Source organism: Vanessa cardui, chromosome 10 (genome assembly GCF_905220365.1).
Source record: "Vanessa cardui chromosome 10, ilVanCard2.1, whole genome shotgun sequence".
NCBI lineage: Eukaryota > Metazoa > Arthropoda > Insecta > Lepidoptera > Nymphalidae > Vanessa > Vanessa cardui.
This window is the reverse complement of record NC_061132.1, coordinates 5,312,621-5,338,579: the sequence shown is the minus strand read 5'-3', so window position 1 is coordinate 5,338,579 and position 25,959 is coordinate 5,312,621. Positions and strand designations below refer to the sequence as shown.

General features: G+C 36.1%; 3 protein-coding genes across 3 annotated transcripts in view; 1 reads left to right on the top strand and 2 right to left on the bottom strand.

Moving 5' to 3' along the window:
- LOC124532754 (nardilysin-like) overlaps positions 1 to 1,328 on the top strand; it is a 28,726-nt gene extending 27,398 nt beyond the window's left edge. The window contains exon 24 of the mRNA XM_047107810.1: positions 354 to 1,328. Coding sequence (XP_046963766.1) covers positions 354 to 557 — 204 coding nt within the window. The 3' untranslated portion in view covers positions 558 to 1,328. The remainder of the gene's footprint in view (positions 1 to 353) is intronic.
- On the bottom strand, positions 920 to 9,432 carry LOC124532755 (apyrase-like). Its single transcript, XM_047107811.1, has 11 exons — positions 9,240 to 9,432; positions 7,861 to 8,083; positions 7,312 to 7,503; positions 5,547 to 5,677; positions 4,948 to 5,092; positions 4,606 to 4,732; positions 3,952 to 4,106; positions 3,349 to 3,439; positions 2,574 to 2,735; positions 1,917 to 2,083; positions 920 to 1,045 (listed from the first exon to the last, which is right to left on the bottom strand). The coding sequence occupies exons 1-11, from the start codon at positions 9,344 to 9,346 to the stop codon at positions 920 to 922; spliced, it is 1,626 nt and encodes a 541-aa protein (XP_046963767.1). The 5' UTR covers positions 9,347 to 9,432.
- A 4,016-nt stretch (positions 9,433 to 13,448) lies between these two features.
- On the bottom strand, positions 13,449 to 24,964 carry LOC124532921 (cell cycle control protein 50A). Its single transcript, XM_047108047.1, has 9 exons — positions 24,793 to 24,964; positions 24,583 to 24,716; positions 23,981 to 24,183; positions 23,761 to 23,894; positions 22,877 to 22,996; positions 22,270 to 22,355; positions 20,882 to 21,017; positions 20,181 to 20,346; positions 13,449 to 13,702 (listed from the first exon to the last, which is right to left on the bottom strand). The coding sequence occupies exons 1-9, from the start codon at positions 24,845 to 24,847 to the stop codon at positions 13,657 to 13,659; spliced, it is 1,080 nt and encodes a 359-aa protein (XP_046964003.1). The 5' UTR covers positions 24,848 to 24,964; the 3' UTR covers positions 13,449 to 13,656.
- Between the last annotated feature and the right edge of the window lie 995 nt (positions 24,965 to 25,959).

Genomic DNA, 25,959 nt, shown 5'->3' with positions numbered 1-25,959 from the left:
TGGCTTTTGAAGTTGCGTCTAACGCTTTGCGGTTGCGTCTAACTGTTGTCCTGTCGATATGAGTGTTTTGTATCTAAGTGCTCCTGTATTTGCACTCATATTAAATTGGAAGTCCATAAGTGCCTTGTAGTCCGCCTATTTTCTTATTAAAATTGGTAGTGGTAGCTTCAATTATTGAATATTTTATTAAATACATTGATAAAAAAAAGAATAAATAATTAATTTTGAGACTAGCACTTTGTTTTAGTAGTATGACCAAATCTTACAAACGATTTTTAACCAACTCCAGTAATCTAGAGTTAAGGTTTTGTATACATTAAATAAAAATGATTTCATTTTTTTTATATTTCCAGATAGTGGGAAATAAGCCTAAGGATGAGAATGAAATAAGTGACGAAAAGCCAAAAAATTTAACGCTTAATTATTTGGAAGTGAATGAAGATGGTGTGGAGGACTCCGCCAATGAGAACGAAGCGGACTTTATAAAAGACATTGATCATTTCAAAAAAGATTTACCAATAATCGATGTTCCTAAAGTCGAATTAGCTCAATGTTAATACAAATAGGGCCTAAAGTTTTTATACGGATAAAACTTGACCAACTAAGTTACTTACGGTGTTGCTACTTACATAAATATACATTATTTATATATTTAAAAAATGACTAACCATATTTATACAATTGTATAGAAAGTTATATGAAATACTATCATAATATATTGTTATTGTACTGTGCATAGAATAAAACAATAAAATTTGACTATTTCAAAGAAATTGGTAATAATTTCTCGGAATTTAAAATAAAGGTACCCATAATGAATTGACAATTTTTTATTTTTTTACGTATCAATTTCAGATCAGAGTGAATTGTTTTTTTTTTTTAAACTCCAGCAATCGTATTGGATTAATTGATTATATAATTAAGTAACGATTTCAATTCGTCCGTCCAAATATTTGAAGACGGTGCCTTGTCGACGCAAGTATTTCTGCAGCATTACGTAATCCAAATCTAGAGTAACTAGATTCTCTCTATTCTGTGACAGCATCTGTAATTATGACATAATCTATGTTGAAACCAAATATATTTTGACAGATTTGACATTTTATTTAATTTAAAGTTTTTGCCTAATGTGTAGTAAGTGTTAGTTACGTGTTCTTATTCTTGATGTTTTCGAATAGCAATCGTGCTGGTGCAATATATCTTCAATTAATTATAAACCTCTAGTGTAAAGTTTAATGTCGTCAAAGTAATTTAAATTGTGTTTGTCATTGCAGACGAAAATAATCAAATACGTTGTTATATAACCTCGAAATAAACGATAATGCTTAGGCATTTTTAATTTTACATTGTTTTTTTTTCCAAAATTCATATAATCTCCCAAAGTAACTTATTAATAGTTAATTTATAAATGTCTATTAAAATAAACTTAACAAAAATTAATGATTTCTTAAGTTTTCGGGTTAAGGCTGTTAATGTGGCCTTGTACCAAATAAAGTCAATTACTAAATGAATGACAGAACGCACAACTTAAATCGGTCAGTGTAGAGATATTCTGACTTTCTTATATAAGTAATAACTTAGTTTATTTTTATTCATTACGAACTGAGATAAAATAAACTTTAAAGTTTAATAAGTACCTAACGCCTTAGAGAATGTTCACTGAACAAAACTGAAAATTGACAATGACTTCGATGAAAATATTTTTGGAATGGACAATACCAAATGATCTGATGAAGATTTTGAGATGATAACTTTGCAACGTATATACCGCAAGAAATATAAGTCAAACCTTACATCGCTAACTTCATCAATTGGGATCAGAGTAATGTATGTGATGTTGTCTCATATTTATTTATTTATTTATTTATTTTATTTACTTATACGCCGACACAAAGAGGTCGGGATATGTATGTTACCGTGTAGCCGCCGCCGCCGTCGCCGATGTAGTTCTGCGAGATGACGCGGTAGAGCTTGTCGCGCTGCAGCGGCTCGTAGCGCGGCACGGCGCAGCGCACGCAGCGCACGGCGGCGCGCACCACGCGCGAGCCCGCCGGCCGCGACGCGTTGTACACGGCGCGCAGACCTGCGCACACAACGACACTACAGACCTGTTACACTTTTAAAAGTACCCTGGCTGTTTCCCCATCTAGCTATCGCTAAGTCCTGATTATATTGGAGCTGATCCACTTTTAAAAGCATCCTCGCGGTATCCCCATCTAGCTATCGCTAAGTCCTGATTATATTGGAGCTGATCCACTTTTAAAAGCATCCTCGCGGTATCCCCATCTAGTTATCGCTAAGTCCTGATTATATTGGTGTACACAAAAATTGTCGTAAACACACGAGGGTTGAGATGAGATGGATTTATACAAATCGACCTCCGCAACCTCCGAAGTGTTTCCGATATTTTTGAATCCTGGCACAATTTGTTACAGTCGACGTGTACACGATTATTGTATTTTGAACTTTCTTGTAACAATAGTTACAACGTAATTTTTGGCTTAAGAATATAGTATCATATTCAGTGAATATAATTATTATGAATCAAATAAAATGTAGAAATTTTAGCATACCGCCTATTTGCAACATCCGACCGCTGTAGAAGTCGTTAGGATCGCTTAATGACACTCCTACTGAGAATTCCAGCGCTTCCAGAAGATACTCCCCTTTCAGATCGTAAAGCTGGACATAATTCTCGAACGGGAACGCCATCAACAGTGCCTCGGTCGTTATTTCTGTTTAATAAATTGTTACTTGTAGAGACATAATCACTTTAATTATTGTTGTATACCATACGTATTTGTTGATATCATTTTATTGGAATATAATTTTTGTATATCAAATTTTACAAAAATATGCAGACAGAGTTTCACTGCGAGTTATATAATACTGACTTTGTTGAGCAAATGATGGTTTTTATGTTGACATACAACAACAACAACAACAACAGCAGCCTGTAAATTCCCACTGCTGGGCTAAAGGCCTCCTCTCCCTTTGAGGAGAAGGTTTGGAACATATTCCACCATGTTCCAATGCGGGTTGGTGGAATGCACATATGGCAGAATTTCTATGAAATTTGACACATGCAGGTTTCCTCACGATGTTTTCCTTCATCGCTGAGCACGAGATGAATTATAAAGACAAATTAAGCATATGAATCAGCGGTGCTTGTCCCAGGCAAGAACCCGCAATCATCGGTTAAGATGCACGCGTTCTAACCACTGGGCCATCTCGACTCAACATGTTGACATATTTCCCGTAAAAAATTGATCAACTTAAATTTCATTTATATTATGTGTTTAAATATAATTCGCCTTCAAAGTTTCATCTAGTGTCGTGTAAGCGCACCTCCGACGTCGATGTGCGCGCGCACGCCGCCCGCGTTCATAAGGCACACGTGCGCGGCGCCCCACTCGCCCGGGCGCGCCATACCCACTACCTGCACACCACGAGCGCTCCCTTGTAGAACCACTATTCCATTCATTGATATCCACTTTGTTTTACAAATGGATCAAAACATAAAGACTGGCTCGATAGCTAATTTTTTTTTTTTATTTTTTTTTTTTTTTATGGTATAGGTTGGCGGACGAGCATATGGGCCACCTGATGGTAAGTGGTCACCATCACCCATAGACAATGACGCTGTGAGAAATATTAACTATTCCTTACATTGTCACTGCGCCACTAACCTTGGGAACTAAGATGTTATGTCCCTTGTGCCTGTAGTTACACTGGCTCACTCACCCTTCAAACCGGAACACAACAATACTGACTACTGTTATTTGGCGGTAGAATAGAAATAAAAATTATTCGACATGAAAATCTTACGTCACAGAAGTGATACCCTACGTCGTCACCGATCCCATTTGAGGGCCTTCGCATAGTTTTAAGTGGGTAAGGATTGTAAATGTTTGATTCGAACAGATTTTAGAATGAAACGAGGTGATTCACCTCATCGATGAACCCATCACAAGCCCAATTTGCCAAATTGCATTCCCCGCGGTAACAGCCGCGCTGCAGCGCCGACAGCGAGCGACCTAACACCTCCTTGCCGATTGCGTCCACTTCCTGTCTCCACGGTTCCAGCAGACTCTCTATATGGGGATCTGGAAAAGGATACCATAATAAACTTGCTTTTACCTCATTTTTTACGTTTCATATTTATGCATAATCAGTACTTAGTATAAATTTTCAATGCGCCACCAACTTTTGAACTTTGTTATGTTATACTTACTCAATCGCCCTTTGGACCAAAACAAAACACTAAATATTACTGTTTAGCGGTAGAATAGTAGGTATGATTAATGGTATGATACCTCAATGTGGACTCTATTTAACTCAGAGGGAAACATACCGCAACAATAAGTGCCTTGGCTTTTTGCAAGCCCATCTGGGTAGGCAAACAGCAGTACCCAGTATAGCTGTATTCTGGTTTGAAGGGTGAGTTAGACAGTGTAACTAAAGGAACGCGGTAGATAATATCATAGTACCCAAGGTTGGTGGCGCATTGGCGATATAAGGAATAGTCACTATTTCTTACAGCGCCATTGTCTATAGGCGATGGTGACCAGTTACCATCACAGCTATATCATAAAAAGTGCATACCTCTGACTATAGATGTGCCAAGGTAAATAGGTTGTCCCTCCCAAGATACAATTTTTCCAGCTTTATCAATATATAGCTTTATGTCACCCAGGTATCTTGTGTAACACGAGGCCTGTACGATTAGAATCTAAAACAACAGTATTAAATAAAAAATGTTTAGTACAGTCAACAAAAGAATTTATTTTTTGTTATGCAATTTTGGACCACTCATTTAATTCTTTTTATAATACTTTTTTTTACATCTATTGGTGCAATAGGCTCAAATGAACAACTTTAGCGTTGAGCGTTGTTAACCTATAGCCTTTTTAGTTTATCTTTTCGAAAATATCAGTCAATACTTACTCTGTGCCCACTGTCTTGTGTGACGATTGTTGGGTAATCCCCGACCGGGTTGGAGCCGTCCGGGGCTTCGCCGTTGTAGAGCAACGTGTGCGAGTGACCACCAACTATGATGTCTACATCCGAAGACATACGTGCTGCTAACGAGCTGCAAATGATATTTCAATATAGTCCAGTCAGCTGCCCGGAAGATAGCAATACTATTAGATGGTCCAAACGTTAGTTGGTTAAAGCTAGAACACGTCAATATTCTTAATCGAGTGTGGCTTTAACCACATCACCTTATTTTAATTTTATTAATCATATTATATGCGACGGCAAAAAAAACTCCCGAGGAATACATATGTAGATGAATTATATCGGATGTATTTCAGCTACATACGTATTCATTAATTCGCTGTGGAACAGCTTAGTGGAATAAGATAAAAGTTTCTGTTTCGGACATTGAAACGAAAGTCATTATTAATCAAACATTAAACGCTGTTGTAATTCATTAATTACCATGTAAAAAACCTTCGGCTTAATGAATTATTAAAATTAAGTACTTGAAACGAATAAAATGAAAATATGAAATCAAATTATAGGTATTATACATCACTTACATATCACTGCTATACCCGACGTGGGATAAAACTATGATAATGTCGACTCCCTGCTCGGTGAGCAACGCCGCTTCTCGATTGACCGCCTCTAATTCATCTTCCATTATAACACGTCCAATTGGGGCAGAGAACTAAAATTTAACGTAATTAAGTTTATCATTGTTTTTATGTCATTTGTGGCAAACGCGCAGGAGGCTCACCTGATGGAAAGCGATTACAACTGCACATAGACATTTGCAATAGAGGGGGCTTGCGTTGCCGGCATATAAGGAAAGAGCTTGCTCTATTGTTGAGGATTCCCAGGTGGTGTCGGTTCGAAAAAATCGCACTGATGTGGATTTTCGGACATCAAAAAAGCGGGTGAAACATCTAATTTTTACGAATTGTCCGACGGTTCAGCAGTAGCGAAATTTCAATGTGAAAATATTGGTAAAAGGTGCAGAGCGATCCAATTATATTAAATAACTTATAGTAAGAGTTATACTGGATAATATTAGATATGTATGTGAATAAATTAGTGGTGTCCTTTTGTGAAGACAGACACAAAAAATCTTTATATGTGTGTATGTATCGTGTATACATCCCTAATAAATAAAAAAATTAACAAAAAGAAAAATCGACTTCAAACAAAACATTATTTTAAAACAAATAAATATGCACTAAAAAGTAATAAAAATAATTGCGTATTTAACATATTTTTTAAGAGTCCTCCTAAGTAAAATGAAATGAAAAATATTAGACTACTTAAAAGTCGATTTACGATTATATAACGTAGTTATAGTTATTGTTATATTTGGAGCCGGTGTCAGCAACGGGTACGCGCCTCAATAATCAAAAGAATGAAGCGATACGAGCCATTTGATTGACCTAGTAAGTATATTATCGTATAAAAGGTAATTTGTAAAAAATATATTTGTTAAAGTATTCTCGTATTGTTTTTTGATAGATATACTGTAGGGTTTTCTTGGACGAATTGATAACCTCCTCCTTTTTGAAGTCTAAAAATAAAAATGCACTGTTATTGAGCGTTATATTGATACTAATACAAGAAGTATAAGATGACTTGATAAAGGTTAAATTACTTATATTAATTACTTACATTATTAATAAAGGTTAAATTATTTATATCTCAAAAGATTATCGTCTATCAGATGGGGAATTACAATTTTACGCGCATTTTGATAATTATTTGACACATGATTATACGTATAGATAGACAGTTATAAATAGATAAGTATGAAACATTGAAACAGTAATGATTGATGTTACATTTATCTTGCTTTGATCGAATATTTATTATTTTTTATTTAGAATCTAATGTTTAATTTTTAATATTGTTTGAAGGAATAATGCGGAGTCGTAATCGTTAAAGGGATGGCAAGTAGTGGTGGTCTTGACTTGGATCGCAGAAAAAAGTATTAGTGTGATATATGTACCTATAGTTTTATACATCCGTAAGATATATGTATAACAGTAAGATTTGATATGTATAGCATTTCTATATACGTTTTCAAAATTGTTGTGTTTAATAGTATATGCTCATCAATTAAATAAGTTTAGTATTTTCATTACCGTCCTTAGACCTTGACGCCTTAAGTTTAACTATTCCTTAGATCGCCAATACGCCACCTATCTTGTGAACTAAGTTGTTATATCCATTGTGCCTGTTAGAATACTAACTGGCTCACCAAATGGAACAAGTCCTTACAAAAACCTTATGTAAATAATAGCTTATATTAAAATTAGAAATATTTTAATAACTAACCGTCCGCAGTAGAACGCCGATGATCCCAATCTTGCGTTGGTTTCGTTCAACGACGATATGGTTCTTCACAAAGGGCGTCATGTCTGGTTCGAAGGTGGTATTAACATTGGCACCCAACATTGGTGCTTGCAGGTGTTGCAAATACGGCAGTAGACCATCAACGCCGTGATCGAATTCATGATTCCCAAGTACCTTTTCACATACAATCATACGTCATTTATTAATGAAATTATTTTTTATTTTATAACTTCGTTACATTAAAATAACCAACTTTTTACTAAAACAATTTGTATTTTTTAAACCAAAATAACATTTTTTTATAATAATTGTGTGACTGTCTGTTTGTCCCGGCTAATCTCTGGCACGATTTTGATGGGATTTTCATTGGCAGATGGCATTTAATAAAGAGTAACTGAGGCTACAACAATAATTTTTTCGTCAAATTCAAACGCATACGAAGTTGCAGTCACAGCTTAAAATTGTCTCGTATTGATGTTGTCGTCGTATCATGTTTTAGATAACGTAGATTTTATTTAATAAATAACTTACATGGGCGTCATGCGGTAACATATTCATAAAGTGCTGGCTAACATTCCATCGTAGGAAGTTATACCATATGGTGCCTTGGAAGGTGTCTCCACCATTGAGCAGTAGGGAGTCCGGTTCCGCTTCCAGCGCCTGCATGATAGCGGTGTAGAGGCGCGAGAAACCACCGATGCAGTCTCCTTCCGTTGGGTTGCATGGTCCACCAGATAGTGCGATTTGGTCAAAACTAAAAATATACAAAGTATAAATTAATTATAAGTGTGAACGTAAGTGTCGTCATGTCAAAATTTTTTAAACTTAATACCGACCAAAAGCGAATGACATCATTATAAAAAAATATATTTAATTACTTTGTGTGTCATTCACGTGAAAACTACGTGTTTCATCGATAGGAATTTAAGAGTAGTTTATGATGGCCAGTGGTTAGAACGCGTGCATCTTAACCGATGATTGCGGGTTCAAACCCAGGCAAGCACCGCTGATTCATGTGCTTAATTTGTCTTTATAATTCATCTTGTGCTCAGCGGTGAAGGAAAACATCGTGAGGAAACCTGCATGTGACAAATTTCATAGAAATTCTACCACATGTGTATTCCACCAACCCGCATTGGAACAGCGTGGTGGAATATGTTCAAACCTTCTCCTCAAAGGGAGGGGAGGCCTTTAGCCCAGTTAGTTTAACAGTGGGAATTTACAGGCTGTTGTTGTTGTTGTTATGACATTCCATTTTTTTTCTGCCGTGGTATAAATAAAATGCCGTTAACTGACATCTGATAGATTACCAACTTCTGATGGCATAATAATAAGAAAAAAAATATCTATCGTCATATATTTGCCTGACATATTTCCAAAACCGTTAATGGGAGAGGAGGCCTTAGCCAAGCAGTGGGAAATTTACAGGCTGTTACTTTACTCTACTTTACTATATATTTGCTATTTTTCGAAGACTTGATTATTTTGGGAATTATTTTATGGTCTTATTATTGATGAGATACACACATTTTACATTTTAACGTCGTCGAGCTCATAGCTCATAATTGTGTTTAGGTAGATAACAGCATTATATTATGTAGATATACCACGGCAGATTTGAAGTTCAACAAAGCGGGCATGTAACATATACACACAATTGGGTACTTTACATTGTGTACACTGAGAGTTCTTCCATGAGAGAGAATCCTTAGCATGGCTATGTTTCGTTTTGAGCTAAGGGTAATTTATATAATACAAGTATTCTTCTACTAGATTGTTAAAAGTTAGATGCCGTAATTGACATTTATATTTGGGGGAAGTTGACCTTTATGATCAATCGGTTTATAAGCTTGCCTGCGTTTCTTAAATAAATATAATTATAATTATTAATATAAATTAGAAATACTTACTGCGCATGGAAATCGTTGTAATGAATAATATTCAATTCAAATAAGTCACTATCATTTTGGGCAGATACTGCACTTATAACTAAAATAAGTACTAAAGTTACGGACATAGCGCCGTGTCCCGCGGATGGTCACTGCGTGGAGCATGCAGAAAATACGATATCTGGAATCTTATCTCGCTACATCAATATCAGCTTAGTTTAATAATTAATATCTAATCATTATATTTAAATGATCACCAGTTCTATAGCTGGCAAAGGATAGTATAATAATCCACATTTAGATATGTTATATTAAGCATAGATAACAAAATTCCACTAACAATAAAATGTTTACTAATCCGATTTCTATTGAATTTTTACAGTATGACATATCTTAGTTGCAAACCAGAGGAAAAATTAAGATTGAAAATATAGATTTTCTCAACGTATTTATCCAGACTAACTTTGTTATATCTAATTGTTAGGAATCAATTATTTTAGTCGGTAGTTACTTCTTGAGGAGGTTTAAATGATAACATGTTAAAGCGAAATACAAAATTGTATCATATTTTAGGGTGAAGGTTGTGGCACTAATGTTGTGATGATTAATTTCAGTCAAATCAATGCCATCAATAATCAATGCCATTCATATTGGGAACAATGTGTGCCAAAACACAACATTCTTCTCTAGTAAAGGAGTTGGAATAATTTGACACAATTGTCAAGGAGAGATTTAGGGACAGATAAAAAAATTTAAACGAGGTTTGTGTTTATAAAAATTAAAGAAATAAACGATAGATTCGGTTCAATTTATTCATCGCTGAAATTTAGAATTTTTTTTTATTTGTAATTCGTCTATTGGTATCATTGCGAAATATTTTTATAAAAAAAGAAGCACTGTACGAATATATTATTTATTATATTCGCTCTTGCTAATAGTACACAAAATAAAAATTTGACCGTTATAGAATTTTGTTTTTGTTTTGTTTTTTTTTTACAACATCACATACATTACTCTGATCCCAATATAAGTAGCTAAAGCACTTGTGTTATGGAAAATCAGAAGTAACGACAGTACCACAAACACCCAGACCCAAGACAACATAGAAAACTAATGAAATTTAAATTTTGACTCGGCCGGGGATCGAACCCGGGACCTCAGAGTGGCGTACCCATGAAAACCGGTTTACACACTACTCGACTACGGAGGTCGTCAAATCATGCTCGGTAGCTGTGATATAAAGTGACAAGACATGAATATTGACAGTTTCCTAGTGTCATTAATTATAGTAAAGAAATCAAGCTTATCTACAAAAGGAAGTAAGTGGAAGAACATTATTTATAATTGTAGATGTAATCTGTTTCAGATATGGTAACCTCCATTGTTTTTTCCTTTTTTTTTAATGCGACAATAAAGAGCATATCTTTGCATTGCATATATTTAGACGATTTGGGATTGATACCAACTTTACACCTTTACGTGTTCCTGAATAAAAACATTTTGACGAACGACCGGAAAGACGGAAGGCAAAGTGACCCTGAAAAGTAACACAATAAAAACGGGAGAAACAAAAAAAGTCCAGTTTAATTTCAAGCATTTATTACAATAAATTTAAAGAGACAAGAGCTGTATTTAAACAATATATATTTTTAATAAATGCATTTTTGTTATACAATACCGAAATATATTTATTCTCTTCCACTCAGGGCAGTGGTACTTACATTATCAAATAAATATTTTAGATATAATTTAATACACATTTAATCATGCAAGCTTTTGACTGCGTTTGTTTGTATGTGTGGGTCAAACATTACAACTGCTTTGATACAGTGTATCTCTTAGTTTTAACTGGCCATTAACATATAACCTTTTTTGTTACAAATTTTCCACTCTGTAGTATGTTTCATTTTTTTTATCTGTAATGCATTAAGTACTTCATAATAATTTTAATACTAATCTGAAGGATATTATTCTAACCTAAAAATTACAATCTAATATATCTAAAAGGCACTTAGCAACATTTTTTGTTCTTTAAATATTAATATAAATATTCACTACAAAAACCTACTAACATTAAAAAGTGTTCAGTGGGTGTACAGTTAAACATTGCTTTATCTCTTTCTGGCACCATTAATTTGATGTTTGAAAGAAGAAGACAACATCATTTAACTATTCACCTCCCAAACAACACAGATAATAGATAAAATCCTAACATTAAAATACTATTAAATAAATAAAAATATTAGTTAAAACTAAATGAATAATATAACAATAAACAGTTTATCACAAATAATATTCTAGAACAATATCAACAAAAATAAGGTTATTTTAAAAACAAGCCTCTAATTTCGAATTTTTCGCGGTAACCAGTTTCAATAATCATTGTTAAACAAATAAAAATATTACTTAAAATATTTTTAATTCTGTATATGAGAACATTATTGATTCAAAAAAATAACTTTTACATTCATATTTGTAACTATGATTAATTCATATATTATAAGTTAAAATGTATAGTTTTATCAAGTATTTTTAATAGTGATGTGGCAAGTTCCGACATCGTGTATTCGATTCGTCATCGTAACGTTTAAATTTTGTTCACTTACGAAACCTTGTATCTTCAAAATATCAGCGTGTATATCAGTGTAACGTCAGTGCTTACAACATGTCGTAGTGTGCGTGAGATCACTAATATACAACTAAAAAATGATGTTCTAGTAAACAGATATGTTATTAACGCGCAAAAAGTGAAGACTAGAAAACGTCCTAATTGGGACGATTGCCTTAAGTTGTTTTACGTAGTAATACGTTTTGCGTAATTAAAACATCTAGTTATCCCTTTTACTTATTGTTTTTATCAAGCTATCCTTTTTACTTTTAACGAAATGTAAAAATAAACTAAAATAAACGGTCCCCGGCGCGACATACTTTTTTCTGTTGTTTAGTATGGATATAATATCTGTTTATTATAATATGTTTGCGACTAAATCAAAAAGTACAAATAATATTAAAATATTTAAGGTGGAGAAGCGCATCTTGATTGAACGGATACACGATGTCGCAACTACTATGTTAATTAGCACTTACATATAAAAGTTTAGCGTTTGTTTATTTCGACATTGTCGTCTCTTTCTTTTAGCATTGATTTAACATTTGAAAGAAGAAGACGAAGCATTGTTTAACCGATCACCTACAAATAACATTTATGGGTAAACACTTACCACTAATAATAATAATCATAGGTAAGAAGAATACAAACGTCATGATCGAATTTCAGAAATAGGTTGTCATAGACAGATACGAGATTGAACCTTAATGGTATAATTATAAGGTTCAATATCGAAAGTACAAAATTCTAAATTTTTAACAGTAGGTACTTAATTTTTTTTAGTTTTTTGTCAGTAATGAAGAGATCATTATAAAACAGTCAATAATCATAAGTGAAACGGATTTAATTGATCAATAATAGAATAATACTGGCAACATAAAAATCACTGCAATCTTTTTAGAGTTTAGTTTATTATTAATTGTAATCATTCAGCCGCGATTTTAATTATTTGAATAAACTTTATGTTTTTCATTTCCCGAATAAAATTTATAAACTGAATCTTTGTTAATAGTAATTTTCAGTAATGTTTGCTGTTCATAAAAGGCCAAAGAGTGTTTATGATATTTCGATGTCACGAATGTAATATCAGTCGATATAATCGGCGCGATGAGAATGGGATGGAACTTTGTCAAAGTACGATATAATCAGTTCTCGAGAGAAGGAGTGAATTTCTGAAGAAATAATCGTCGGTAATTATTCTGGCAAAGGGAGCGTTTAATTATTAAAGATTTTTGAATCTCTCTCTTTCCCTCGTAACGCACCGTAATGTTTTTCTGTATACAATCGAGGGATTCCCCGTAAAACGTAAATGAAAAAGGTTGCAAATTTGGGAGTTTTGATTGCCTAATTTTTATTTAAAAATAAAATCAATAGTTACAAAACGTGTTGTAAGAAAGACCCCCTCCCGCCCCTGTAACGCATTGTACGTTTTACGAGACAAAAAATTGTAATACTTGAAAACGATAATAAAGACGATTACGATTTTTGTGGATTATGTATTATTTCACACGATACACTTTTCAACATTTTACATATTTATTATCATAATTATAACGACGACTACGTTAAATAAACCATAATTAAAAATCAGGAACAAATTTTCGCGAACATCGATGCGAGTTTTGCTGACGGTACTCTTTGCTTTTTTTCTTATCTCAGATTTAAAAGATCGCATCCCATTCTGATAGCGCGCAGATTATACAAGAAAAATCTCAAAACTTATAACACTACATCATGGTAACAACAAATGCATGTCAAAGTTGTAACAAAACGCTTTAATATTTATTTTAGAATTCTCTTCAGACGGTACTAATGTATCTGTGGTACAGTTTAAGAGTACGGAGTGCGTGGGTTCACGTTGATCATTTCGGTTGTGCTGGAATTAAACATAATTCTATATTAGTTTTATAATATTAAATATTGTATTAAAAAAATATATTTTATTATGGCACTTCACTCGCTGTAAATGTACAAAACGAAAATATTTTTTTTTTAATGTAAGCTATGGTAGGTGGTTAATCTGATGCAAAGTGACTTCACTCATGGACATCCTCAAAATCGGGGGCTTGTAAGCGTGTTGCCAGTCTTAGATAAATGAGTATGTCCTTATCTTGAAGTCCAATATGACTTGGTTTTTTTATGGTATAGATTGGTGGACGAGCATATGGGCCACCTGATGGTATGTCGTCACCATCACCCTTAGACATTGAAGCTGTAAGAAATATTAACTATTCCTTAAATCGTCAATGTGCCACCATACTTGGGAACTAAGATGTTACGTCACTTGTGCCTGTAGTTACACTGGCTCACTCACACTTCAAACTGGAACCCGGAACACAAAAATACTGAGTACTGTTATTTGGCGGTGGAATTTTTTTTTTTTTTTTTTTTTTTTTTTTTTATGGAATAGGTGGCAAACGAGCAGGAGGCTCACCTGATGGAAAGTGACTACCACCGCCCATGGACATCTGCAACACCAGGGGGCTTGCAGGTGCGTTGCCGGCCTTTGAGAAAGGAGTAGGCTCTTTTCTTGAAGGTTCCCATGTCGTATCGGTTCGGAAAAACCGCCGGCGACAGCTGGTTCCACAGAGTGGTTGTGCGAGGCAGAAAATGTCTAAGAAATCGCGCTGTTGTGGATTTTCGGACATCAAGATGGTGCGGGTGAAACTTAGAATTTTGACGAGATGTCCGAAGGTGAAATTCAGCAGCCGGGATTAATCCGAACAATTCCTCGGAACATTCCCCGTGAAAAATTCGGTAGAAGATGCAGAGTGATCCAACATCTCTACGCAAAGCCAAAGGATCAAGGAGATCGGAAAGGGCTTGATCGTCGATAACTCGAGCCGCTCTACGTTGGATGCGGTCAAATGGAAGGAGCTGGTACTGGGGAGCACCCGCCCAGAGATGAGAGCAGTACTCCATGTGAGGCCGAATTTGCGCCTTGTAAAGTTTTAGGCGATGGGCCGACGTGAAGTACTGTCTCGCCTTGCTGAGCACACCGAGCTTCTTTGAAGCCAATTTGGCTTTGCCTTCCAATTGACCGCGGAACTGAACGAGGCTCGAAATATCAACGCCAAGTATTCCGATACTACCTGTAGCGGCTATCGGGATGTTCTCAAATCGTGGAGATACGACAAATGGTGTTTTTTTAGCGGTTAACGCGCAAACTTGCGTCTTTTTGGGGTTGAAATGGACTAAATTTAGCCGGCCCCAGTTCGAGACTTCGTTTAACGAAGACTCGATTTCAGACACAAGTTTGTTCCGGTTTTCTTCGACGTTTTCCCGAGAAATATTAGCGCGGCCGGTGTATAAGGTGTCAACGGTACTGTCGTCTGCATAGCAATGAATGTTCCCGATTTGCAACAAATCATTGATATGCAGAAGAAACAGAGTGGGTGATAGAACGCAGCCTTGTGGAACACCAGCATTGACGAATTTTAAGTCAGAGCATGCACCGTCGACAACGACCTTGATGCTCCGATCTGCCAAAAAGCTGGTAATCCAATTGCATAATTTCCCGGGAAGCCCATAAGAAGGAAGCTTCGAAAGAAGCGCTTTGTGCCATACACGATCGAAGGCCTTCGCTATGTCCAAGCTGGCTGCTAATGCCTCCCCCTTGCTCTCAACTGCTTCAGCCCACCTGTGAGTAAGGTAAACTAGAAGATCACCGGCTGAGCGACCCCGACGGAAACCGTACTGGCGGTCACTAATCAGCTGATTCTCCTCTAGGTACCGCAGGAGCTGGCAGTTAATAAGGGACTCCATTATCTTGGAGAGCAAGGAGGTGATGGCTATAGGCCTATAATTGGACGGATCTGAGCGGTTGCCTTTTTTAGGGATCGGATGCACCAAAGCAGTCTTCCAGGAGTTCGGGACGACGCCTAATGCGTAGGATTGCCGGAAAAGACGCGTTAAGACCGGTGCCAACTCGGGAGCACATGTCCGTAGCACGATTGGAGGGATGCCATCGGGTCCACTCGACTTGTGAATGTCCAAGGAAAGAAGTGCTTTCCGAACTGCACTTTGCCGAAATTTAACCTCCGGCATCGTCGTATCACATCGCGGGATTGATGGAGGTGACTTTCCTTGGTCATCCATAGTCGAGTTCGACGCGAAGAGAGACCCTAAAAGATCGGCCTTCTCCTTCGCGGTATGGGCCAATGACTCACCGTCCCTGTGCAAAGATGGAAAAGAAGGCTGACAGAAATTCCCTAGGACAGCCTTAGCGAGAGACCAGAACGCACGTGTTCCTGATGGGAAGCGCACCAGTCTCTCGCCAATTCTGCCAATGTACTTCGACTTCGCCTCAGCTATCACGTTTTTGAAGGACCTGGAGGCAGAGTTATATTCCTTTCTGAATGTGCTGGTGTTTGTATCACGAGACGCCGATGCGTTAGCCCAGTCTTGGTAGCGTTCCCATTTTCGGCGTGAAGCCGTCTTACAGAGGCGACCAAACCAGGGCTGGGACTTGCCACCAATGGGCACCGCAGAATATGGAATGAATAGTTCCATACCCTGAAGCACCACATCGGCGACAGAGTCAGCAACAACGCTCGGATCATCCATCGAGAAACAAACTCGCCCCCATGGGTAAGATGCAAAGAAGGACCGCATCCCATCCCAATCTGCTGACTTGTAGTGCCACACGCGACGACAGCCCGCGAAACGAGGTCGTGAGTATCGTGTAACTGGCACTGTACTCCGGACGAGACAGTGGTCCGACGAGCCCAGAGGGGGATCGACGACAATCTTATAGCCGTCCGGATGCGAAGTCAGCAGAAGGTCCAACAGGGAAGGTGTATGATCCTCCACGTCCGGTATTCGCGTTGGCGAGGTGACCAGTTGTGTCAAATCATAAGCCAAAGCGAAGTCGAGAACAGATCTACCCGCATGATCAGTGGTGCGTGATCCAAGCCACTCTGTATGATGAGCATTGAAATCGCCCAGAATAATGATCTCTGCGGATGGAGTCTGCTGCAGCACGGAATCTGTAGCCAATTGGACGTGCTCAACCAGTCGGTCAGTTTCGGCATTACCGCTATGGGACCTATAAAGGCACGCGTAGATTCGCGGATGGTCGTCGCAGTCTACGCGCAGCCAGATAATTGATAGGTCCTGCCCTTCAAGGCTGCCGAGGCGTCGAGAGCAGATATCATCTCTGACGTAAACGCACACCCCAGCTCGTGGCACAAAAGTATGCTCCAATTTGTACCCGGGGTAAGAGAGAAAAGACGTATCGGCAGGAGAAGATATCTGGGTCTCGGTAAGAAAGAGCAAGGCCGGCTTCGCCGTCTCAAGGTGAAAGTGAACGGCATTCAAGTTGGAGTTGAGTCCCCTTATGTTGCAGAAGTCCACAGCGAGTGTGGTAGGGGTTGCCTTATGATGCCTGCTCCGCTTGCCCCGAACAGTGGCGAGCGCAAAATTGCCCCCCCCAGAATTCGGAGGGCAGCCTGGGCATCCCTGCTCAGGCGGTGTACGTCCTGAGCATGGATGCCCAGAGAGGGATTCTCCATCGCAGTCGCTGATGGTACCCTCCTGGGGTAATGTCACCAAATTCTGCACAACCATGTTTTGGGGGGAGAGGGATCGGGCCTCCGGAACTCTCACTTACCGAGCGAAACGCGGTAGCATAGCTACCACTTCACGCCGATTTTAAGTGAGAGAGTGGTACTTCCCCGGGCGTGCCGGCCCATTCGACTGCAACCGAGAGGTATGCAGTGTGGCACTACCACTTAACTGGTGAGTGGGTGGTAGTGCCAGACAGGCTTGCACAAAGCCCTACCACCAAGTGAAAGTAGTTGCGGAAATACCACCACCAAAACTACTAAAGTGTATAAATTAATCTATTGATTCGTCTAGGATGTCTAGTGAGGTACTTGACACAAACTAAATCGGTTCGCTGATTAAATTAACGTAGCTATTACATTATTTTGTAAATAACCGAAAAAGTCTGTATATTTAAATTTTGAATGTTCAATGGGTATTGTATTGTTATACGAATATAAGCTAAGTGGAGTGCCGCCTTTATGTGTTGTATTTATAAAAAATAAAATATTATTAGAAACAAACCATTTTATTAGGAACCGAGGAACTAGGAAATATGGAAAAGGATAAAAATGACTATCTATAAAATAATATACTTCAAACAAAACTAAAAAAAGGTAAACAAATCTAAGCCTAAAATTGAGTATCATTGAAATTACAACCACAATATTTTAATGTAGACATACACCAATGTTACTAATATACTGGTACTAAGTAGTAAAAAACAACATCTAAGATGAAATAATTTGACAGAATTTAAACGAGTTGCACTTTATCACCAGTTGATCTTCAAGCAAATAAAGGCCTAATTACGTTAATAATAAGATTCAATTCCGCTCAATCTGATTAAATTTATTACATTAGTCGCACGTGTCGTTGTATGTAAACACAAATTTGTTTGATGTTTTATATCTCTTCAAGTATCGTTGTCATCGTAATAACAATAATAAATAATACGATGAAATATCTTTCCTCGCTCTAATTATGTATAGAACGACTCAACTTAGATGTCGCATCGGCAAAATTCGTAAAACCGATCACATCCGAATTAAGTACGCTATCCCAAATTATCAATATTTATTTCTCACGCGAATATGATCTTTGCACAAACGTACTAACTTGTAATATTATATGACCTAATATATTCGTCAATTTGACGCGTCGAAGTACATGCACTTGCTTTCTCTGACGTGTGAATCTATAGCGACGAATAGCGTCGAATGGCGCGGTAGGGAGCTATTTCTATTGGTTGTGTAAATCGGCACCAATCGGTTTTATTTTCATTCCATTGCATTTTCCGATGCTACATCTAATTTGTGTCTTACTATAAATAAGTAATAATGATTCATCAAAATATTCATCAAAAATGTACTAAATTATTTAAAAGTACAGTCAGTGTAAGAAAACCTTGGTCAGTTTTCAAATTCTATTCTTATTCTTTCATCTTTTTTTTATGGTATAGGTTGTCGGACGAGCATATGGGCCACCTGATTGTAAGTGGTCAACATCACCCATAAACAATGACGCTGTAAGAAATACTAACTATTCCTTACATCGTCAATGTGCCACCAACCTTAGGAACTAAGATGTTATGTCCCTTGTGCCTGTAGTTACACTGGCTCACTCACCCTTCAAACCGGAACACAACAATACTGAGTACTGTTATTTGGCGGTTAAATAACTGTTGAGTGGGTTGTACCTACCCAGACGGGCTTACACAAAGCCCTACCACCAAGTAAAAGTCAAGTCGTAAACTCTTAGTTCGTTTTGAATCTAAACATCGAATCATTGCGACGCAATATGTCATTCTCGATCGGTAAAGCAGATTATCGCTCATACTGAGCACACGAAAATAGATCTTAAGGTGACGAACCCTTTATTACCCCGACTATTAAAAAACAAACATTTATTAACGTACAGTCCATTTCAAAGTCAAGAGGACTTTAGAGAAATAGTCATTTAATTTGACCTTGAATTTGACCTGTAGGAAGCCATTACTGATTTTGTTACATAAAGGCTTAGGTAAAGGTTATATTATCGAAACATTGAATGCGTCGAAACGATACTGTCAGATACATTCGTATTATTTATTATTCACAATAATTATGTCTATGAATAATAAAGTACGGTCAGTTTTGCGCGAAACAAAACATTATGAGTTCATATAAATGTTGTGTAATTTTTTTTTCTGACTTTATTAAATACTTTTTAAGCAGTTTTATTATCACCCATTAGTCAGCTTGCGTCATGGGCTCCCATCAACCAATGAGCTTTCAGTTTAATAAATCCTACATAGATAACCGTTTAAGAATCTAGTGGCGTAACAGTCTAAAAATCTAAAATTTAACTAAAAAAAACAAACAAAATAAACTTACGAAGGTAAAGTGACATTTCGATTTATAACAACGTGTTCTATGTAACAGGCTCGGGGGATATGTGGGGGGTATCTACAATTACAGATTGGTTTAAGACATGTCTATGAGTCGAGATGGCCCAGTGGTTAGAACGCGTGCATCTTAACCGATTATTGCGGGTTCAAACCCAGGCAAGCACCGCTATATATATGTGCTTAATTGTGTTTATAATTCATCTCGTGCTCGGCGGTGAAGGAAAACATCGTGTGGAAACCGCCATGTGACAAATTTCATAGACATTCTGCCACATGTGTATTCCACCAACCCGCATTGGAACAGCGTGGTGGAATACGTTCCAAACCCTCTCCTTAATGGAAGAGGAGGCCTTATCTTAACAGTGGGAAATTTACAGGCTGTTACTTTACTTTACTTACTTTATTGTTATGATATACATACCTCTTGGAGCATCTCACGTGTATCACGAGCAGTACGATGCCCAGTAGGAGGCAGAGCGTGCCCACCACGACGTAGGCCACGCCCAGGAAGGGGTTCTTGCCCCCGAGTAACGACGTTGTCGATATAATGAAAGATTTCGTTCCGTCGAAGTCTGTCACGGGGTAATCTGGGCAAAAAATTTCACGAATTAAACGTCATCAAGATAATAAATACACGATATGGAAATTATTGTTGTTTTGAATTAATTACCACCGTATATTTTCTAACTGTGAAAACTTTTTTCTGATTTTATTACAAAAATGGTCTTCCGTTTTGTGGCTGCATATTAGTCGATTATGGACTCATTTTGAAGAGTTCCGGCCAAAGATTTGCAGAAACACTTGATTGAAATTTACTAAATTGTTACGATTTCATAAAGAATTAATCTTAGTGAGCGAAAAGTAAATTATTATTGACAAAAACCAAAAATAATTGAACTACTTCAATAAGAACAGAAATAAACTAAAATACTATTTGACATTAAAAATTTCATTACGAAACGGGGTCTGACGTTTTCGCGCCAAATGTAAATGACAGGCAGGTTACAATAAAATGAAATAAAAAAAAAAATCGGTTTCGAAAAACAAAAACTTTTCAATAATAAATTAAGTTTCGCAGGAGACTTACTAGTAAGAAAATAAATAGCAGAGTAATATACTTACTGTATTCTACTCTTAGAATGTAGGGTCCTTTGAAAAGTCCAGTACTGAAGCCAACTTGCGAATGATCAACTCTGCGGTAAAGCTTGCGGAACGTCGGCAGAGCCGCAGTACGCATCCACACTATCAAATCTTCGTTCTAGCAAATGGTACACGATAAAATTTTAACAAAAAGAAAAACCGACTTCAAACAAAACACTATTTCAATACAAATGAATATGCACTAAAAAGTAATAAAAATAATTGCGTATTCAACATATTTTTTAGAGTCCTCCTAAGTAAAATGAACTAAAAAATATTAGACTACTTAAAAGTCGATTTACGATTATATAACGTAGTTATACAAAGTACTTTGTTTTATATAACGTAGTTATAGTTATTGTTATATTTGGAGTCGGTGCCAAACTACCCTTGAAGTATATATTTTATAATAAAAACAGAATCATCAAAATTGGTTAACGTGATTTTCAGTTACTCACCTATTTGTCGCGCATATACATAATGCAAATTTAAGACTTATGTCGTTTTCATACGGATACCATCACCGGAAAAAATAAAATTAAAATGTGACCCCACGGGAAGCACTACATTTCAAACAAAAAAAAAATACAGACGAATTGATAACCTCCTCCTTTTTGAAGTCGGTTGAAAATATTAAGCCATAACGTTTAAACTAACAGCTTACTAATAATGGTTTCCTCACTGCTGGGAACCTTGTATAAATTGGTATTTTTATTTAAAATATCAAGAGATTTCTAATTGATTACTCCAGGGCGATGACAAAGTACTTTGTATAATATGTATACTCTCATCTGTCACTTGTAAGTCTATTTAAATATACTTTAGACACAGACTTAGGAGACTGGGTCTGGTTTCAAGGCCCCCAAGGTAAGGTTTTGCCGCTAATTATCAGTGCTTTGCTTGAATTATTTTCGTTCATTTCTTATTTGCTAACTCGTGGATACAAATAAATTGGAATTTTATCTAAATACGTTGGAAACCATACTCTATTTCTTCTCATAATTATTGGAAGTATAGAGACTGCATGTTTGCATACCAACTTGTGTACTATGTATGTTCTATTTTTCTAAAATCTGTTGTGTTTCAATGTTTTAATTTCGTCAAACTGGTAATGACGTCAATTTTGGGAGAAGGGGGGGGGGGTGTCATTAAGAAATTACGATAGGATGACTGTAGGGGGGGGGGGATGTCTAACGTCTGAAAAAATCGACGTAATTTATGGACGGCCCCTTAGGCAGATCTTGAGAATAATCGCCGTGAATAAAATTTGTCAGGAATTGGAAATCATTGAAATATTAGTAAACTATCTATCTATATTAGTAAACTATATCTCTCCCATACAAGACATAAACCAAAACTTATAATCTTACCTGGAATCCATTGTTATCTGTATTATTGGGATCCAACATCCAAACCGGATTACGCCAGTTGATCGGTTTCGTAAAGTTTGCAAAGGCTGGAATAATTATGAGATTATACATTTATAGTTAGTATACATATTTTCCAATCCACTGTTATACAATTTAAACATTCCATTAGTCTTTGGGTCAAACATACAAAGGGTAGCTTTCGATGATTCTAGAGCAAGGTAAAGTAAAGTAACAGCCTGTATATTTCCCACAGCTGGGCTAATGCCTCCTATCCCATTAACGAGAGAGCTTGGAACATATTCCACACGCGTTTCCAATTTGGGTTGGTGGATTACACATGTGGCAGAATTTCTATGAAACTATACACATGCAGGTTTCCTCACGATGTTTTCCTTCACCGCTGAGCACGAGATGAACTATAAAGACAAATTAAGCACATGAATCAGCGGTGCTTGCCTGGGTTTGAAACCGCAATCATCGGTTAAGATGCTCGCGTTTTAACCGCTGGGCCATCTCAACTCTATTCATTACATTACATATTTAAAACAATTAAGGTCCATTATGTAATACTATAAAGATAGGCAATCAATTTATTAATGAATCTCACCTGTCTTCAGGTCTCCAGGTGGATTTCTAAACTTGATATCTTTATCAGATGTCCATGCAATACCTGTTCTTAGAACTGGTACATTTTTATCCGAATCCTGAGAACGTACTAGCAATGTATCTAGAAAAAAAAGAAATATTAACCAATTTACACTAGTGGCATTACAATATAACCTAAAATCAGATTACTATTAATTATACACGCACTCCACGACCTATGACCATAAAGCACAGCCTCATTGGAAGATTTTGCACATTAGAGTTAGTTGTGACGGCTTTGGGCTATTGTCTCTGACGTATAATGTGTGCCAAATATCCTGTTTGAATTGGTTAGTTCAACATTTGTACAGCATATACTGAGTACAGCAGGAATAAAGGCAAATATTTTTTTAAAATACACAGTATTATTATTAGAAAAAAATTACTTTGGAATGTTTTGAACATTGTCAGCAGTGTTAAAAGAGCTTCATTTTAGCCAATTTTTAATGAGTGTTTAATAATAGTTAGGCTGTGACTAGTATTAGCAATGTAAAGTAACAACAATATTAAGGAAACTGTGAAGGAACTTTTTGAATTGGAATGAAAATTTGACGTATTCTCATACATAATGGATGTAACTAAAAGAGTGTGAGCATGAAAGTTAAGAGTGGTAAGGGATGAGTCAACCTAACATAGCCATTATAACTTTTATTTTAGAAAATATTTAAAATAAATATTCCATAGATATGTCTGTCTGTCTTACAACTAACTAAAATAACAGAAACTTATATATGAATCAGTATTCCAAATCTAAAAAATATACTTAGTTCTTTATGATATTGGAGTGATTATGTGTTCGTTTCTAGAAAATAAAATAAATAAATCTTAATGTAGAAATGAACTCACCATTAAAGAGTGAATTAGCGATAGCACCACAGGGTGCAATAGGCTTCATCTTCCCATCTTCTTCAGCATATGCAAATGGCTCGCAATCCGATGATGGTGTGAGTGACAAGCGTCCAAGCAGCTGACTATCATCCCTACACAAATAAATAACAATTATTCATCACTTCAATGGAGTCACTACTTACCAATATAATTTTTAATGTAGCAGTAAAGTATTTACCTCGATTTTACATATCTTCGGTGATTTTGGTAGTAGTTGCTGAGTCCATAGTAGAAGTAGACATCGCCTTTAAAATCCTCGGTTAGATTAAACGGTATTTGACAAGTACAAGGCTCCATGTTATTCTGCCTTATATATTCAGCGCATGTTATGTTTTCATCATCCTTTAGGCAATATGTATAGTCTATAACATGCTCTTTTACCTACAATGAGCAAATTAATAAAGTAAGTTTGTTTTCATAAAGTTTTTTTATGATTATGATACAAGGAAGTGTTCTGTTGTTCCAATATCTTTTAAAAGGCTTTATATAGTGATATGAATGTATGTACTTTTTATTTCAATAAATTTAACTAAAAAACATGCATTGACTTTCTCAATGTTTTATTTTAGCCACAAAGTTTAATAAGAATACAAAAATTAAATGAGAACAAATATTAATGAAAGTAAATTAAGTAATGTTTTGGTATAATTTTTTAAAGATAATGGTATTTCAAGACATATTTAAATTGCTTTGCTAAAAGAATTTTACAATTTAAATCTTTGTCAAATTGGTGAATTGATTTGAACTAATGTTAAGGTCTTATCTATTTATGAAGCTTACCTCATCAGAAAAATAGAGCAAACCAATACCTACAGGTATAAACGCAATACCTATCACGAAAAACGTTGGGAGAACGGTGCCTGCTGTTAGAATAGGTTGCCAAGCAGGCAATCGCTGCTGCTTAAAGGCCGATTCTAGAAATTAAAAGTTAAATATCACGGATCAATAACGCGAGGCCACTAAAGGTGTGTCGTTATTTTCCTATATTACCTGCAGGACGTCTCGATTTAACGTTCTGGTCCGATGTATCACTTGAAGTCGCCATTTTACTTTCAAACTTGTAATTTCATCGACATAAAGTGATTCTTTCAATTATTTTAAGCGCAATAATACGACCATATAAATACAAGTAACAACTAACAAGATAAACTCTCCATATGAATTGTCATTTGTCACTTGTCAATGTAAAAATTAGTTCAATGTCAACTGTCAGTGTCAAGTGTCAACGTGTACGGTTTTTTTTTTCCTTAAATAAGCAACGGCGAAATAATCTTTGCCATCTTGCACCGTTCAATCTCCATCGTGTCTTCTTCATCGCACGTGACATTGGCAAAATAATCTGTACCCTCTTGGTGATAAAAGCCATAAAAAAATCTTTGCCCTCTCTGCACAAATAAAAGTCAAATAAAATAATATTAAACCACAGCATGCAAAAAGTATTTTTAAACATAAAGAAATTAAAAGTGAAAAAGTAATAATTAGAGGTAAAAATACAAATCAGAATCTTTAAAAAAAGAAAAAAGCTTATAAATTCTATTTTTATATTATTGTATTAATAATTTTACGTTAAAATTTTAGTGAGACGCATTCTGAATTTGAACAAGCTGTAACGATAAATAAATATCGAGTTCGATATTACAACTAGAAAGTGTGTTATACTGTCTTCAGAGCCTTGGAACAGCAGCGTTATGTCCTAGGTTTGATTGAAATGTCGGAATATTGCTCTTATACGAGGCAAACGAGAAGGAACATTGATTTGAAGCTTTTATAGAAGATTACTGCACTTAGTTTGTGTAGAACTGTAAGATCTATAATATTTCTACGCGTTATAAAAGAGGTCATGTGATAATATTTAAGTCTGTCGTTGTAGCTCGTGATGTTTTTAGCCTGTAAATCGAGATGGTAAAGAACGCGTTTTGAATTTTTTCTAATGTATTGATGTGGACATTATACTGTGGGTTCCATATGCTATTGTATTCCAGTATGGGAAGAACTACGGTCACGAATATTTTAATTGTTGTAGAAATGTTCTAGAAGTCCTTCATATTACGAAGTATAAAACCAAGAATTTAAAATCCATTAGATACAATATTAAATATGTGGGTCTCGTGCAATAGATGAGATTTATTGTTTGTTGATGTAATATTCATTCGGCTC

Excerpts from the sequence above, each read along its gene's own strand:
- LOC124532921 (XM_047108047.1), bottom strand. The coding sequence starts at position 24,847 with ATGGCGACTTCAAGTGATACATCGGACCAGAACGTTAAATCGAGACGT. Across the intron at positions 24,717-24,792 it reads TAAATCGAGACGTCCTGCAG|AATCGGCCTTTAAGCAGCAG; the intron begins GTAATATAGGAA and ends TTTAATTTCTAG. Across the intron at positions 13,703-20,180 it reads CACGTGAGATGCTCCAAGAG|CACAACCGAAATGATCAACG; the intron begins GTATGTATATCA and ends GTTTAATTCCAG.
- LOC124532755 (XM_047107811.1), bottom strand. The coding sequence starts at position 9,346 with ATGTCCGTAACTTTAGTACTTATTTTAGTTATAAGTGCAGTATCTGCC. Across the intron at positions 3,440-3,951 it reads GTGATGGGTTCATCGATGAG|GTAGTGGGTATGGCGCGCCC; the intron begins GTGAATCACCTC and ends CGTGGTGTGCAG. Across the intron at positions 2,084-2,573 it reads TCGGATGTTGCAAATAGGCG|GTCTGCGCGCCGTGTACAAC; the intron begins GTATGCTAAAAT and ends TTGTGTGCGCAG.